The sequence below is a fragment of the Hyperoodon ampullatus genome (genome assembly GCF_949752795.1).
Source record: "Hyperoodon ampullatus genome assembly, chromosome: 7".
Taxonomy (NCBI): Eukaryota; Metazoa; Chordata; class Mammalia; order Artiodactyla; family Ziphiidae; genus Hyperoodon; species Hyperoodon ampullatus.
Window position 1 is genome coordinate 6,066,042 of NC_136920.1, and position 12,541 is coordinate 6,078,582.

The 12,541-nt window shown below is 45.0% G+C and overlaps 1 protein-coding gene across 3 annotated transcripts in view; it reads right to left on the bottom strand.

Annotated features, from left to right (window-relative positions):
* Window positions 1–531: 531 nt before the first annotated feature.
* The window catches only part of PPFIA1 (PTPRF interacting protein alpha 1), a gene marked incomplete at both ends in the record, with an annotated part of 85,031 nt that continues 73,021 nt past the window's right edge, over window positions 532–12,541 (bottom strand). For 2 of the 3 annotated variants that reach the window (XM_079707547.1, XM_079707546.1), the window contains 7 exons: window positions 532–586; window positions 3,385–3,554; window positions 4,787–4,855; window positions 5,572–5,747; window positions 7,659–7,756; window positions 7,852–8,027; window positions 12,394–12,420. In XM_079707547.1, coding sequence (XP_079563673.1) covers window positions 532–586; window positions 3,385–3,554; window positions 4,787–4,855; window positions 5,572–5,747; window positions 7,659–7,756; window positions 7,852–8,027; window positions 12,394–12,420 — 771 coding nt within the window. The remainder of the gene's footprint in view (window positions 587–3,384; window positions 3,555–4,786; window positions 4,856–5,571; window positions 5,748–7,658; window positions 7,757–7,851; window positions 8,028–12,393; window positions 12,421–12,541) is intronic. The other variant, XM_079707548.1, reaches the window with a different exon arrangement.

Consider the following 12,541-nt stretch of genomic DNA (forward strand, 5'->3'; position numbering starts at 1 on the left):
GAGATCAAGGAGAGAATTCCTTGGCTTTCTTTCGACATACATCTAAAAGCTGCTAATAAGAAAACCAATCATGCATTCCAGCTGAGACGTGACAACAGAACCCTGAGAGCAGCGAGGGGAGGGCTGGGCTCCCGGGCCCACACCCACCCAGAGCACCACCTGCAAAGCAAGGGCGGCCCCTCAGCAGAGGCCGACCCCGAGATGCCAGCGCAGTTTCGTTTTAAAGACGGGCCTCTGGACTGAGAGGCACACGGCGGTGCAGCCTCGTGAACCCTGATGCTTTGGGTCTTGTTCCCTTCGAGAATGTGCACGCAGGACACGGTGCTCCAGCACTGCTGACGCGGGAGCGACACCAGCACGCAGGGCAACGCGAGGGAGACCCGGGCCGTGCACGGACCACTCCCGGCGGCAGCTAAGCGCCAAGGTCACCTTCCGCTCTCCTGCCGCCCCGCCCCCCCGACGCTCCGGCGCCAGGGCGTGGCCTCCGCGCACCTGCGGGGCTGGGGCCGCCCTGTACTCACCCGCGGGGGCTCAGCAGGAGTAAGTCCTGACTGCAGCGGAGTCCAGCCTCTGCGCTCCCGCCACGCTGCCTGGTCCGACAAGCACGGGAGGAAGCGTGCAAACACAGCGTGCGGTTAGTGGTGGGACGCCACACGGGGGCACGAGGACGGACACGCACTCACATCCACAGCGGCCACCTCCTGAGGGCTCTGGGGGAAACCTCTAGAGGGGGAGGGGCGGACGAGCCGGAGAAACGGAGCCTAAGGGCCACCACGTGAGGGTTCCCTTCACCTCCGCCACTCTGGGGGGCACGGGGAGGTCACGCTACAGCAGCAGCCGCAGTCCCATGACAGAGAAACGCCTGCACGGTGGGTGACGACTACTCAGCGTGACCGCGTGGTCCCTCCTGAAACCCTCTAGATTCAGAGAGCGCCTGGACTTCTCTTTCGCTGTATCCGCGAAACAGGACGGTAGTCGGGCAATAGTAACAGCGGCCACGTGACGGGCCCCGTCAAGGGGCCTGAAGCCCGGCACCCATGGCCTGGAGGCCCCGCGCTCTGCTGCCCCAGGGGGACCCGCCTGCTCTCTCTCCCCGGGGAGTCTTCCCCAGCGGCTTCGACAGTGGGCAGAGGGCAGAGGATGGGGACTTAGCTAACAAAGCGGAAGCCCAGTGTCAGTTTCCACCCGAAAGGATGTCACCACTGACATTTTTTTTCTTGTCAAGAAACAGGCTGCAGGGCCCAATAGGTAAGCCCTCACCCCGCTTCAAACTGAGTAAGAAATTTCCATAACCCCTAGCAGAAATCCGCTGCTCCCAATTCAACATTTTTCGTTTCCCCACAGGTCCTACCAGGAACACATTTGACCGGTATTTGGCCGCGGTTCCAGGACGGGCTTAAGACAGCTGGCGCTCCTGATCAGAGCAGATCTTTTTTTTTTTTAAAAAGCCATTGATTTGGACGTTTTCTTTTACTTTATTTATTTATATTTGGCAACGCCATGTGGCACACAGGATCTTAGTTCCCGACCAGGGATCGAACCCGCGCCCCCTGCATTGGAAGCGTAGCGCCTTAACCACTGGACCACCAAGGAGGTCCCGCAGATTATCTTTCTAAATCCTTCTGATCCTAAGAACCCCAGAGACCTGCTGCACTTTGCCTTCAAGAGCCATGAAAACAACCCATTTTAATAGTTTATGCCTTCCTTATCACACAAGCGTAAAAAGTCATCTCCCACATGATATAATGCCTACACCTCTTTCTAGGAGTATTTTTATCAAAACTCTAATGTTAACATCACTGTGAGCATTTAACAGCGAAATGCGATTTATAACGACGAGAATGGAAATGAAGCAGTGAGGAAAATAAGAAAGCACTCATTTAGACTATCCAATAAATTGAAGGCCAAGCTACGGTTAAAATCTGTAAAAATGGGGCTTCCCTGGTGGTGCAGTGGTTGAGAGTCTGGCTGCCGATGCAGGGGACACGGGTTCGTGCCCCGGTCCGGGAAGATCCCACGTGCTGCGGAGCGGCTGGGCCCGTGAGCCATGGCCGCTGAGCCTGCGCGTCCGGAGCCTGTGCTCCGCAACGGGAGAGGCCACAACGGTGAGAGGCCCGCGTACCGCCAAAAAAAAAAAAATCTGTAAAAATGAACTGCATGCTCCTTGAAGAAAAATGCTATTTAAAAAAAAAAGTTGCTGGGTTCCCCCTGGGTTCCCTCCCACCCCCACACCGGGTTAAGCACATTATTGAATTCCGGCACCGAGATGCAGCTTTTTTATAAAAATGATGCCCTGTAAGCCACCCTCACTAAAGTGTCCAGCTTATTTAGCAGAAGGCTTCCCTAAATGTACTTTGCTCTGATTTTCATACAGGCAAGTGAGAGTAAAATTACAAACCTACGCATGGGAAGGGCTGATAACAGGAGAAAACTGCAAATCCCGTCAGCACACTTCGAAAACCCCTCGCTCTCCTGACGGCAGGCGTGGGGACGGCCTGAGTAACAGCAGCGCCACAGCGGCCCTAAGGGCTCCGCCCTCACGGGACTGAGGATGCGCCAGGCGCTTTCCTGAGCCGTGACCCGCTCTGTGAATCACTTGTGTAACCAGCACAGCCAGCCGGGGAGGAGGGCACCCCAAGACGACCCTTTCCCAGATGGGAAACTGAGGCGCGGTGCTCAAGGCGCCTCCTAGGCCGCAGGGCCAGACTCGGACCCAGGCCATCTGTCTCTCGATTTTGCTGTCGAGTGGGGACACAGCAGCGCTGAGAGCCCACCCTTAACTAGCGGTGCTCTCTGGCAGAGCGGTTGTCAAAGGGAAGAGCAGAGCTGGGTGTGAAAGGACTATGGGCCCAGCCGTGCTCGGGTGATGACTTCTCTCGGCCTCACCTTCTTCCTTCTCCCCGGCGTTCTACAGCGTGCAAGGGACAAATAACAGTGAGGACGGAGGGAGGACAGGAAGGCGGAGGTTATTTCAAATGGACTCAGTCATCCTTCTAGCGTGAAGAGGAGTCGAGGGGCAACTGGGGAGGGTCTGAAGCTACTACGCTATTTTATGAAACAGCTTCTGAGCGCTGCCTGCCACACACACATCGTTACGAGCATGGGTGTCGATCTAACGCTCTGAGAACACACACGATTCTTAGTTTTATTAGTTAGAAGAGTATGCTAATATTCAACCAGACAAGAACTTAAGAATTAAGACTGTAATACTGTTAAACTTTTATAAACAGATGTTAGGATTAATTTTAAACATTTACACCTGGCCATGCAACAGTACTCAAGTGCCTTGTCACATATTAAGTAGGCCATTCTAGATCATTATTAACGTTCCAGTCCCAGAGCTGCTCAAGCTGCCTACAAGCGGCTGCGGCAGCACTGCGTCACCTACCGTCCAGCTGCATCTTCTTTGGCTGCACAGAGGGCGAGGACAGAGAGGACGGGACCCGGAAGTTTGCGGGGAGAGTCTCTGCTGACCCAGCAGCTAAGCCACGAACATCCTTTGGTCTAAATTTTTTTCTCCAAGAAGGTGCTCTCCTAAAGCTTTTATCATCATCCTGGTGAATTAAAGGACAGAAAACAAGACAGATTTAAAAATAAGGGACAAAAACATAAAGTTACCAGCCCTTTAAGATGACTGAGCTTGTTACCGCATCTTTATTTCACCCCGTTCATGACAACCATGTGATCAGCTGGGAACTGTGGAGAGCGGCCGGGGACCCGGTACCACTGACGCTGGGACCCTAACTGAGCATCAAGCAGGACCGCCTGGGCCGCCCGGGTGTACGTTCCTCCTGACAATTACCAGGCTTCACTTCTTATCTTGAAGGAATCACCTTCTTGCTATATAAGATAACACGTTTTTATTTGTCTTTAAAAACAGTTTTCGAGCTGTAAACAATTCTGTCTCATGCTGGGACGGAGCCAGCAAATGCTGCTTTAGGTGCCCTTCTACTCTCCTTGTCAAACTCAAGTCTCCTTAACGTCCAATGAAGAGAATAACAATAGTGTGGGAATAAATGAGTCACGGTTTTGTGTAAGGGGAAATTAATATTTTGTGCTTTTCAATATACTTATGAAACAGTCCCCCAAAGCACAGGGGCTCTGGATGAGGGTAAGACATCCGGCTGGTCACCAAAACACAACTTAGACTCCATTCCTAAGCTGAAACTAGTGTTTGACGATATAAAAAAAATACTTTTGAGGGGCATCAAAAGTTAAATAGTGAAAATTAAAAAAAAATACAAACCCCTATCTTACTGAAGACATTCATTTTTTAAAAATTAATTTTATTTATTTATTTATTTATTTATGGCCATGCTGGGCCTTTGTTGCTGCCCACGGGCTTTCCCTAGTTGCGGCGAGCAGGAGCTACTCTTTGTTGTGGTGTGCGGGCTTCTCACTGAGGGGGCTTCTTCTGTCGTGGAGCACGGGTTCTAGGCGCACGGGCTTCACTAGTTGTGGCTCGCGGGCTCTAGGGTGCAGGCTCAGTAGTTGTGGCGCACGGGCTTAGCTGCTCCGTGGCATGTGGGATCTTCCCGGACCAGGGCTCGAACCCGTGTCCCCTGCATTGGCAGGCGGATTCTTAACCACTGTGCCACCAGGGAAGTCCAAAGATATTAATTTTTTAATAGCTCATTTGTTAATAAATTTTTAAGAGCAAAGCTTAACTTGTAAAGTAAAACTGTCTCCACATTTAGAAGAAATACCCTGACTACATGGTTCATACAAGTATGATAAGATAATGACTTTTAAAGTTGCATTAATGTAAATTAAGCTGAAAACTTACTTCATCGAACCTTCTGTCGGTCCCCATGACCAAAAGGTTGTTAAACTCTCTTTCCAAGACAGCACGAGCCTGAAATCATAAAACAACACCACCCTACAGCTTTCAACAATCTCATTTGAATATCAGCATATCCGGACTGTTTTTTAAACCAAGACTTTAAAAACAAAACAAAACAAAAAAACTCAAACTCTGATAGTATTTTAAATCAGGGGTTTAACATGGAGTCCATAGATGGCCTTTTGGGGAGAGGGATCCATGACCTCTTGGAAATTATATACAAAAGTGTGCTCTGTGGGTTGGTGCTGGTGGGAAGATTGGGGGTACTGGCAAAAGATATATAATCTTCCGCAGAAGAATAAAAAAATTTCTTCATTCTCAAATGAGCCCACAAGTCAACAAGAATTGCACAGGGCAATTACACGTAGAAACAAAATTAATAAAACCTTCATCTGACATACAAAGAGTATTTCTCTTTCCACGGAAGAACTAAATCTTGATACACGTCACTCTTACCAGAGTACTGACTTGAATGAAAGTTCCCCTTAATTTGTTTACCGTAAGACTCTCATGCTTCCAACGGAAAATGAAAAGTCAATAGGCAAAAATACTGAGGAATGTAGCGTTACAGATTTTGAACTATTATATGACGGATTTGGTATGAATGAGATTACTAGTGGTCTGAGATGTTGTTAAATTTGGTCTCCATTCAGATAGGCAGCTACATGTCTGCCTGGGGAGAACGGACCACACACTGCGCCCATGAAGGCCCGGCGTCTGGGCTGTACCTGTGTGTTCTGCGTAGGGATCTGTAACAAGAGGGCCAGTGCGCTGAAGTCGAAGGTTTCGTCTAAGGCCAGAAGGGCGCCGTGCACACCGCTCTCTACGAGATTGTTTGCGTATTCCTTGAGACCAATGGAGAGGATCCAGCGAATCACTCGATCGTTGCTCCAAACAAGCACATCTGCAGATGAATAAAAACAGTTTTAAAAGTGGCCTCAGAAAGCTGTGTTCATCACGTATACCCTGCAGGCATGGCGGAAAGATCCCTACTGTGAAGCTGACCCTTCAGTTCCTGACAAAAGCTGGGAGACACCGCTAGGCGGGCAGCCAACTCCTACTGCACTGAGACGCTGATGGCTTGGCCCTTCTCCACTCCAGTGGAGACTGTCCCATGAGAACTCATTCTTCAAGGGAACCCAAGAGGAATGAAGTTATTACGTACACTTAGTTTCTAGAGAATAGAAAACGAGGATCCGGGGATCAGAAACAAAAGGACACACAAGGATGTGAATGCCCACCAGGTACGAACACGTTTCAGATACAGACTTGAGAGTCTTTTTTGTGTGTGTGTGTGGTACGCGGGCCTCTCACTGCTGTGGCCTCTTCAGTTGCGGAGCACAGGCTCCGGACGCGCAGGCTCAGCGGCCACGGCTCACGGGCCCAGCTGCTCCGCGGCATGTGGGATCTTCCCGGACCGGGGCACGAACCCGTGTCCCCTGCATCGGCAGGCGGACTCTCAACCACTGCGCCACCAGGGAAGTCCCTTGAGAGTCTTTTGATGTACTTTCTTCCCATCCCAAGGAGGAGCTGGCACCGTATCTGGACACCTTGCTCAATTCAGCATCAACCTCTCACTTACAATCGTGAAGCCTTTTTTCTTGAAGCCATTTTTGTTGTCTCTCTTTTGTTAAAAAGAGAGAAACTTAAAGATATTCTCCAGCATATTAGAGATTTGGAGGGAAGATTTCATATTAAGCCAAGTCATAAATGATTAAGTCTGCGCTAGTAGAGAGCTAAAAAGAGCCACTCTGTACAAACACATCCAGCTGATCACCGATTACTTTCAAAGACAGCTTCTGTCAACCGTAAAAAGATTTAAACCATTTAAACCATACAGAAAACAAATGAAACAAGATTTACAGATTTCATTTCCAATGCCCTTTTCTGGATAAAGGTACAGAATATATAAATGTTGGTTTCTGGCTTTTCTCATGATTCAAATTAACTCAATCACAACTCAACTATCCTTCAAATGGGCTGTCTCCCCAACCCTATTTTTACCTTTAGTTTCCTTCTTAGTAAAAGCTGGGGATGAAAACAGCACTTACACTCACAGTGCTGTGGTAAGGATTAAGTAAAGTAACCTGTGAAAGTGCCTGGACTTGTTCCATGAGTCTTACTATTATTATTAATATTATTAGATTTATTTTCTGAAAATTCTGGGAGGTTTTACATTGAGCTTAATCACTAACACCTTATTTAAAAGCAGTCTATCATACCTGATCATTGAGAGGCGCACAGAGTGAGAAGCTCCCCCTCGGAGACAAGCATCTGACACCTCCCAGTTGGACAGCCCACGTCCTCCCAGGCCTCCGCACCCGCCTTCTAACTGAAACGCCTCTGCCCTCCTCCCTGGCTAAGTGGCTCCCACTGCGCCTTCAAGGCCCGCTCCCTCCAGCCTGGGAGGAGGGCCACGCGCTGCTCTCCTCAAGTCCTTTGACAAATGGCCAGAGCAGCATTTTTCACACTTAAATCAAATGAGTGAACAGCAGGTCTCGTTCTTTTCAGCTCTGAAATTATCTACAGTGTGTAGCAGCATTTTTGAGTGAAACAGGACACATGTCATAGTAACAGGAAATCTCTAGAGTCATGGGGAAAATGTTTACCTTGAGACACTGAACCTACAGACTGAGCACAAGGACATAGGCACAAGTGCTCTGGCCACAGAGGAGGACCTGAAAAACACTCCCTCCTCTGTAATGATGTCAGACACGTTCTCTCCACTTAAAGCATTTCCTGATTTTTTTCTTTAAAACAGGAAACCGCTGAGGCTGCTAGTACACTGGGAAGCAAGAAACACGACTGTACTAGCCTTTTAGTTCATTCTGGCTTTCTTCTCTTTTTCTTTCCAGTTCTTTCCGGTCATAATTTAACCTTCGCAGGCACATAATTCCACACTGGAAACTGTTTCTATTTCCAAGAGAAAAAGAAAAAAAAGAAAAAATTTAGACCTGGCAACGGTCAAACATCTCTCAGCCAATTAGCAAGAACTTGCGGCGACTAACCTGTGAAAACTATCAACCATTTTCAGTTGCCCGCGAAGGTCTTTCTTGGTCAAGTGGTCCAGCATCCGCGCGTCCACGAGGCACTCCATGAAGTAGCTCCGGTACTGCGGGAGGCCCAGGCTGGGCAGCCACTCGTTGCCGATCCACTCGTGGTTCATGTCCCCGTATGCCAGTGTCTGCTTTCAATAATCAAGGACGATCAGCTCAGGAAAAAACCCATGAAAGCAGCCACAAGGACCGTTTATATCATCTTTAAACTGGATTTTTAATCTGTTACATATTCTCAAAGGCTAATAAGCTAACGACAACGTGGTTGCTTGTAATTTCAAAATAACTTGATCTCTTATTTACTACCTTGTAAATTTGCTGGCAAAATTTTATACAAAAGGAATTATGCCATTAAAACTCTATGACTCTCTTGTGTGTATAAATTTAACCTATTTAACAACCACGATAAAATTATAACTGACTACACATTACTTTTCTGAAATAGCTTTTGTACATAATAATACATCAACAAAGAATGATCACGACTCATGAACAAGTTTGAAGGATCAATCTAACTCTACTCATTAACAATATCTCTGGCTGTCTTTAATTTTATATTTAACACATTGTTTTCCAAATTTCCTTAATGAAACATGTTAATTTCCAAGTCAGTCCAGTGAATTAAAAAATAGTTTTAAAAGAAGCGATAAGCAAAGCAGTAACTGACAGGCTGAAAGGAAAAAGAGACAAACGCACAATTATAGTCAGAGACCTCAACCCTCCTCTCTCAATTATTCAATAACTGATTGAACGAGGAAGCCAAAACAGACAACCAACCAACCCCAGTAAGGATACAGAAGCCTTAAACAACGCTATCAACCAATCTAACCTAATTGACATTTTATGTAACACTCCATCCAACAGCACGATACATTCTTTTCAAGGGGATATGGAACACTCTTCAAGACAGACAGATCTCAGCACACTTAAAGTGACTGAAATCATACAAAGTATGTTCTCTGACCTCAACAGAATTAAATTAGGAATGAATGAAGCAGAAAGAAGAAAATAAATGAGCAGAAATCAATGAAATGGAAACCAGAAAAACAGAAAATAAAACAATGAAACTAAAATCAGTTTCTTCATAGATATCAATAAAATTGACTAACCAGAGTGACCAAGAAAAAAGAGAAGACATAAACCACCAATGTCAAGAATGAAAGAGGGGACATCAGTATTATAGATCCTATAGCCATTGAAAGGATAGCAACAAGGGTCAACTGTGACCAACTTTAAGCAACTTACATAAAATAGTCTAATTCCTAGAAAGATACAATTTATGAAAGCCACTCAGTAAGAAACAGATAAGCTGAATCTATTAAAACTCGAATTTGTAGTCATAAACCTTCCTACCCACCCATACATGCACACACATAAAATCTCTATCCTAAATGGCTTCACTAGTGAATCCTATCAAGCATTTATGAAAAAAGTACCAATTCTACACAAACTATTCCAAAATAGTGAAGAAAAAAATGCCTAACTCATTCTACGAGGCCAGAATTATCTTGATACCTAAACCAGAGAAACATATAATAAGAAAACTACAAACCAATATCCCTCAGAGACACAGATGCAGAATTCCTTAACGAAGTATCAGGAAATCAATAATCAATTAAACAAACAGGATACCATGACAAGTAGGGTTTATCCCAAGAATGTAAGGTTGGGTCAACATTTGAAAAACCAATGAAATTCACTGTATCAATGGACTGAAAAGAAAAACCACAATATCATCTCGAAAGACAAAGAAAAGGCATATGACAATACTCGTCATTTATATATGGAAATCTCAGCGATCTAGTAATGGAAGAAAACTGCCTCAACCTCATATAAAGAGCATCTACAAAAAACGGAGAGCTGACAACATACAATGCATTCTCCCTAAGATCAGGAACAAAGCAAGGATGTCTGCTCTCGCAACTTTTATTCAACACTGTATTGGAACTCCTAGCCACTGCAATAAGATAAGAAAAAAGAAGTCAAATCATATGAATTGGAAAAGCAATAAAACGGTATTTGCAGATAACCTGGTTATTAATGTCGAAAATGAATCTGCAAAACAGTTACAAGAATAAAAATGAGTTTATTAGCAAAGTTGCAGGATACAAGGTCAACATATAAAAATGCACAATACTTGTAAATACTAGAAATAAACTGGAAATTGAAATTTTAAAAAATACCACTTATTATAACATCATCAAAACCCATGAAATCCTCAGGGATAAATCTAACAGAATATGTGCAAGGTCTGCACAATGAAAAATAAACACATTATATGTATATACACACATACCAAAGAAAGGTACTTGATGTTCTTCAGTCCAAGAAGACTAAGGTATATTCAGAGGAATTCTGTACATTATGGAATCCCTGGAAATAGTATCTCTCGACTACCACCATGGTCTGTCTCAAAAATATGGCCTCTAATCTATTATTAATACCAACGAAGCTGGAAGGAATGACTCAGACTCCAGCAAGAACACTCAAATTCTATTAGAAAAAAAAAATGTTTCTAATAGAAAAAAAAAATTCTATAAATAGTCATGAGTGGAGATAAACATCAAACATTTTTGGGACATCATCACAATATCATGTTTCTTCACTCTTTCAAACCCAACTCTCATCTCATAAGCCTGACACTTACAGCATGAATATCTGGTATTATTTTCTTGCTTGTGGATTATGTGTTCTTAAAGAGACACAAGGTGCAAAGACATTTCTAAACAGAGAATTCCGTGGAAGCAGAAGCTTCCGTATCTTTGTTTACTCCTTAGGTACTCTAGTCACACCTAAATGGTCGATAATATAGGTTTCTGGGAAAATCAGGCTCAATCCCAGGGAGACCCACACCTCCTAGGCTGTCATCACAGCCTCTGAAAAAAAGCACACAATGGGGCTCTCTCATGATCAGAGAACATTTGGGATAGAAGAGACTCTATAGGGTCTATTTTTCCATCCCTGAAATGATCACAAATACAAATCAGTTTTCTGAACTCTGTACAAGGTGAGAGTGATGGCACGGATGCGGCTGACCTGTTCGATCCTGTACCACCAGTGGGCAGTGTAGTCTCGAGCGGACAGCTGGGTGATGCTACTTGCTAAATGAAGGCATCCAAGGCTTTGACAACGCCTTGATGTCTTCTTCCCCTGAGTGCCCAAGGGCATCTCAAACTTCCCCTTGGGTTAGGAGCTGGTCACTGTGCTAATACCACAGGGAATACGCACTGTACGCCATCTGCCCCTGGCAGCTTCACGGACACCAAGAAGCCTCTTTGCTTTCCTCTCCTCTAGGAGAGGGGTGGAGTGAAAGTGGTCCTTGCTTACGCTGAGGACCGAAAGTTGGCAATTCTGGTGTCATCGGCAGGGCTCATCCTTGTTTATATTTCCGTTGCGAAAAGCAAACGTCCAGCTTATTTAATTTACACTTCGTGCCCCATGACGCAGGGAACTTTATATTCAAGTGCTCACCAAGTTCTGCTTCTTAGTGTAAAATATACTGATGTTTAAGTAATTATGAAATGCACTCTTTCAAATTCACTGATAGTCATTAGTGACTAGGTTAAAAAATTAATGAGGATATTTATCTGGAGTAGTGGCACAGAATACCTAAATGGTGGCGGGGGGAGCTCACAGAATCATATTATAGCTTTTCCTCTTCTGTTAAAAAGTGATATAATTGGCTTTATTTCAGGAGTACAAATAGAGGGAAGCAGGTGTTTCAACCAACAACCTGTGATCAGGAAAATTCTGATTTAAAATTCCTTTGACTTTTCGGTTAAACAGTTAACCTCTCAAGGTCCATGAACAGGTGCCACTAGTGAGTGCCTCAGGGAAACTCCAGCCACACCCGGCAGGCTCCGACTTGTGCGAGTCACCGGGCAGTGTCAGTAGGATCACACGTAGGGAAATCACTGTTTTTAATCAACGGGTCTCAAAGTAAAGCTGAAAAACAGCTGTGACAGAGCTTTTCTAGAGCTGAACTGGGGACCTAACAATTCACATACGTTAAGCAAGAATGGGCTCAGTTTCTGAGAATCCCATCAGTAAGAAAGCCTTTGGAACAACACTGTATTAGGACACTCTGTAGACAGAGGTAGAGTCTCTATGGCAACTCTTGTGTTGGAAATTTATTAGAACACGATTTTCTCATCAGTAGATCTTGTAACTAACGCTACCCCCACCAGGGACTGAAATACATCATCTCAGGAGCTGCCAAAGCCACAGGGCTTTGTAGGAAAGACCATGTGTCAAACAAAGTAATTTACTCTAATGAGAATGAACTACCAGGGCACCACACAAGAAATGTTCAAAATTGTCCATGAGACGTACTCTTTAATCCTGTGCTTTCTTTGGCTAATGCTTTCAAATCATTAACAATATTCTATGTCAAGAAGTTAAAAACGTCAAGAAAAGTAAATTACAAGTTTTCATACTCCAATTCTTTTTGTTGCTGTACATATAGTGAAGAATACATTATAGAAAGTCTCCAACCTGAGCCCAGCTTCCCTCCTCATCTTCCTGATGTTACGTGGTTAGGGATGCAAAAGAACATAACTGTTAGTGTTGGTGAGCTTAGTAATGCAAGCAAATTAACTTTGCAGGGCGTTGAAGCTTAACTGGGTGAGAAGGGTCAAAGAAT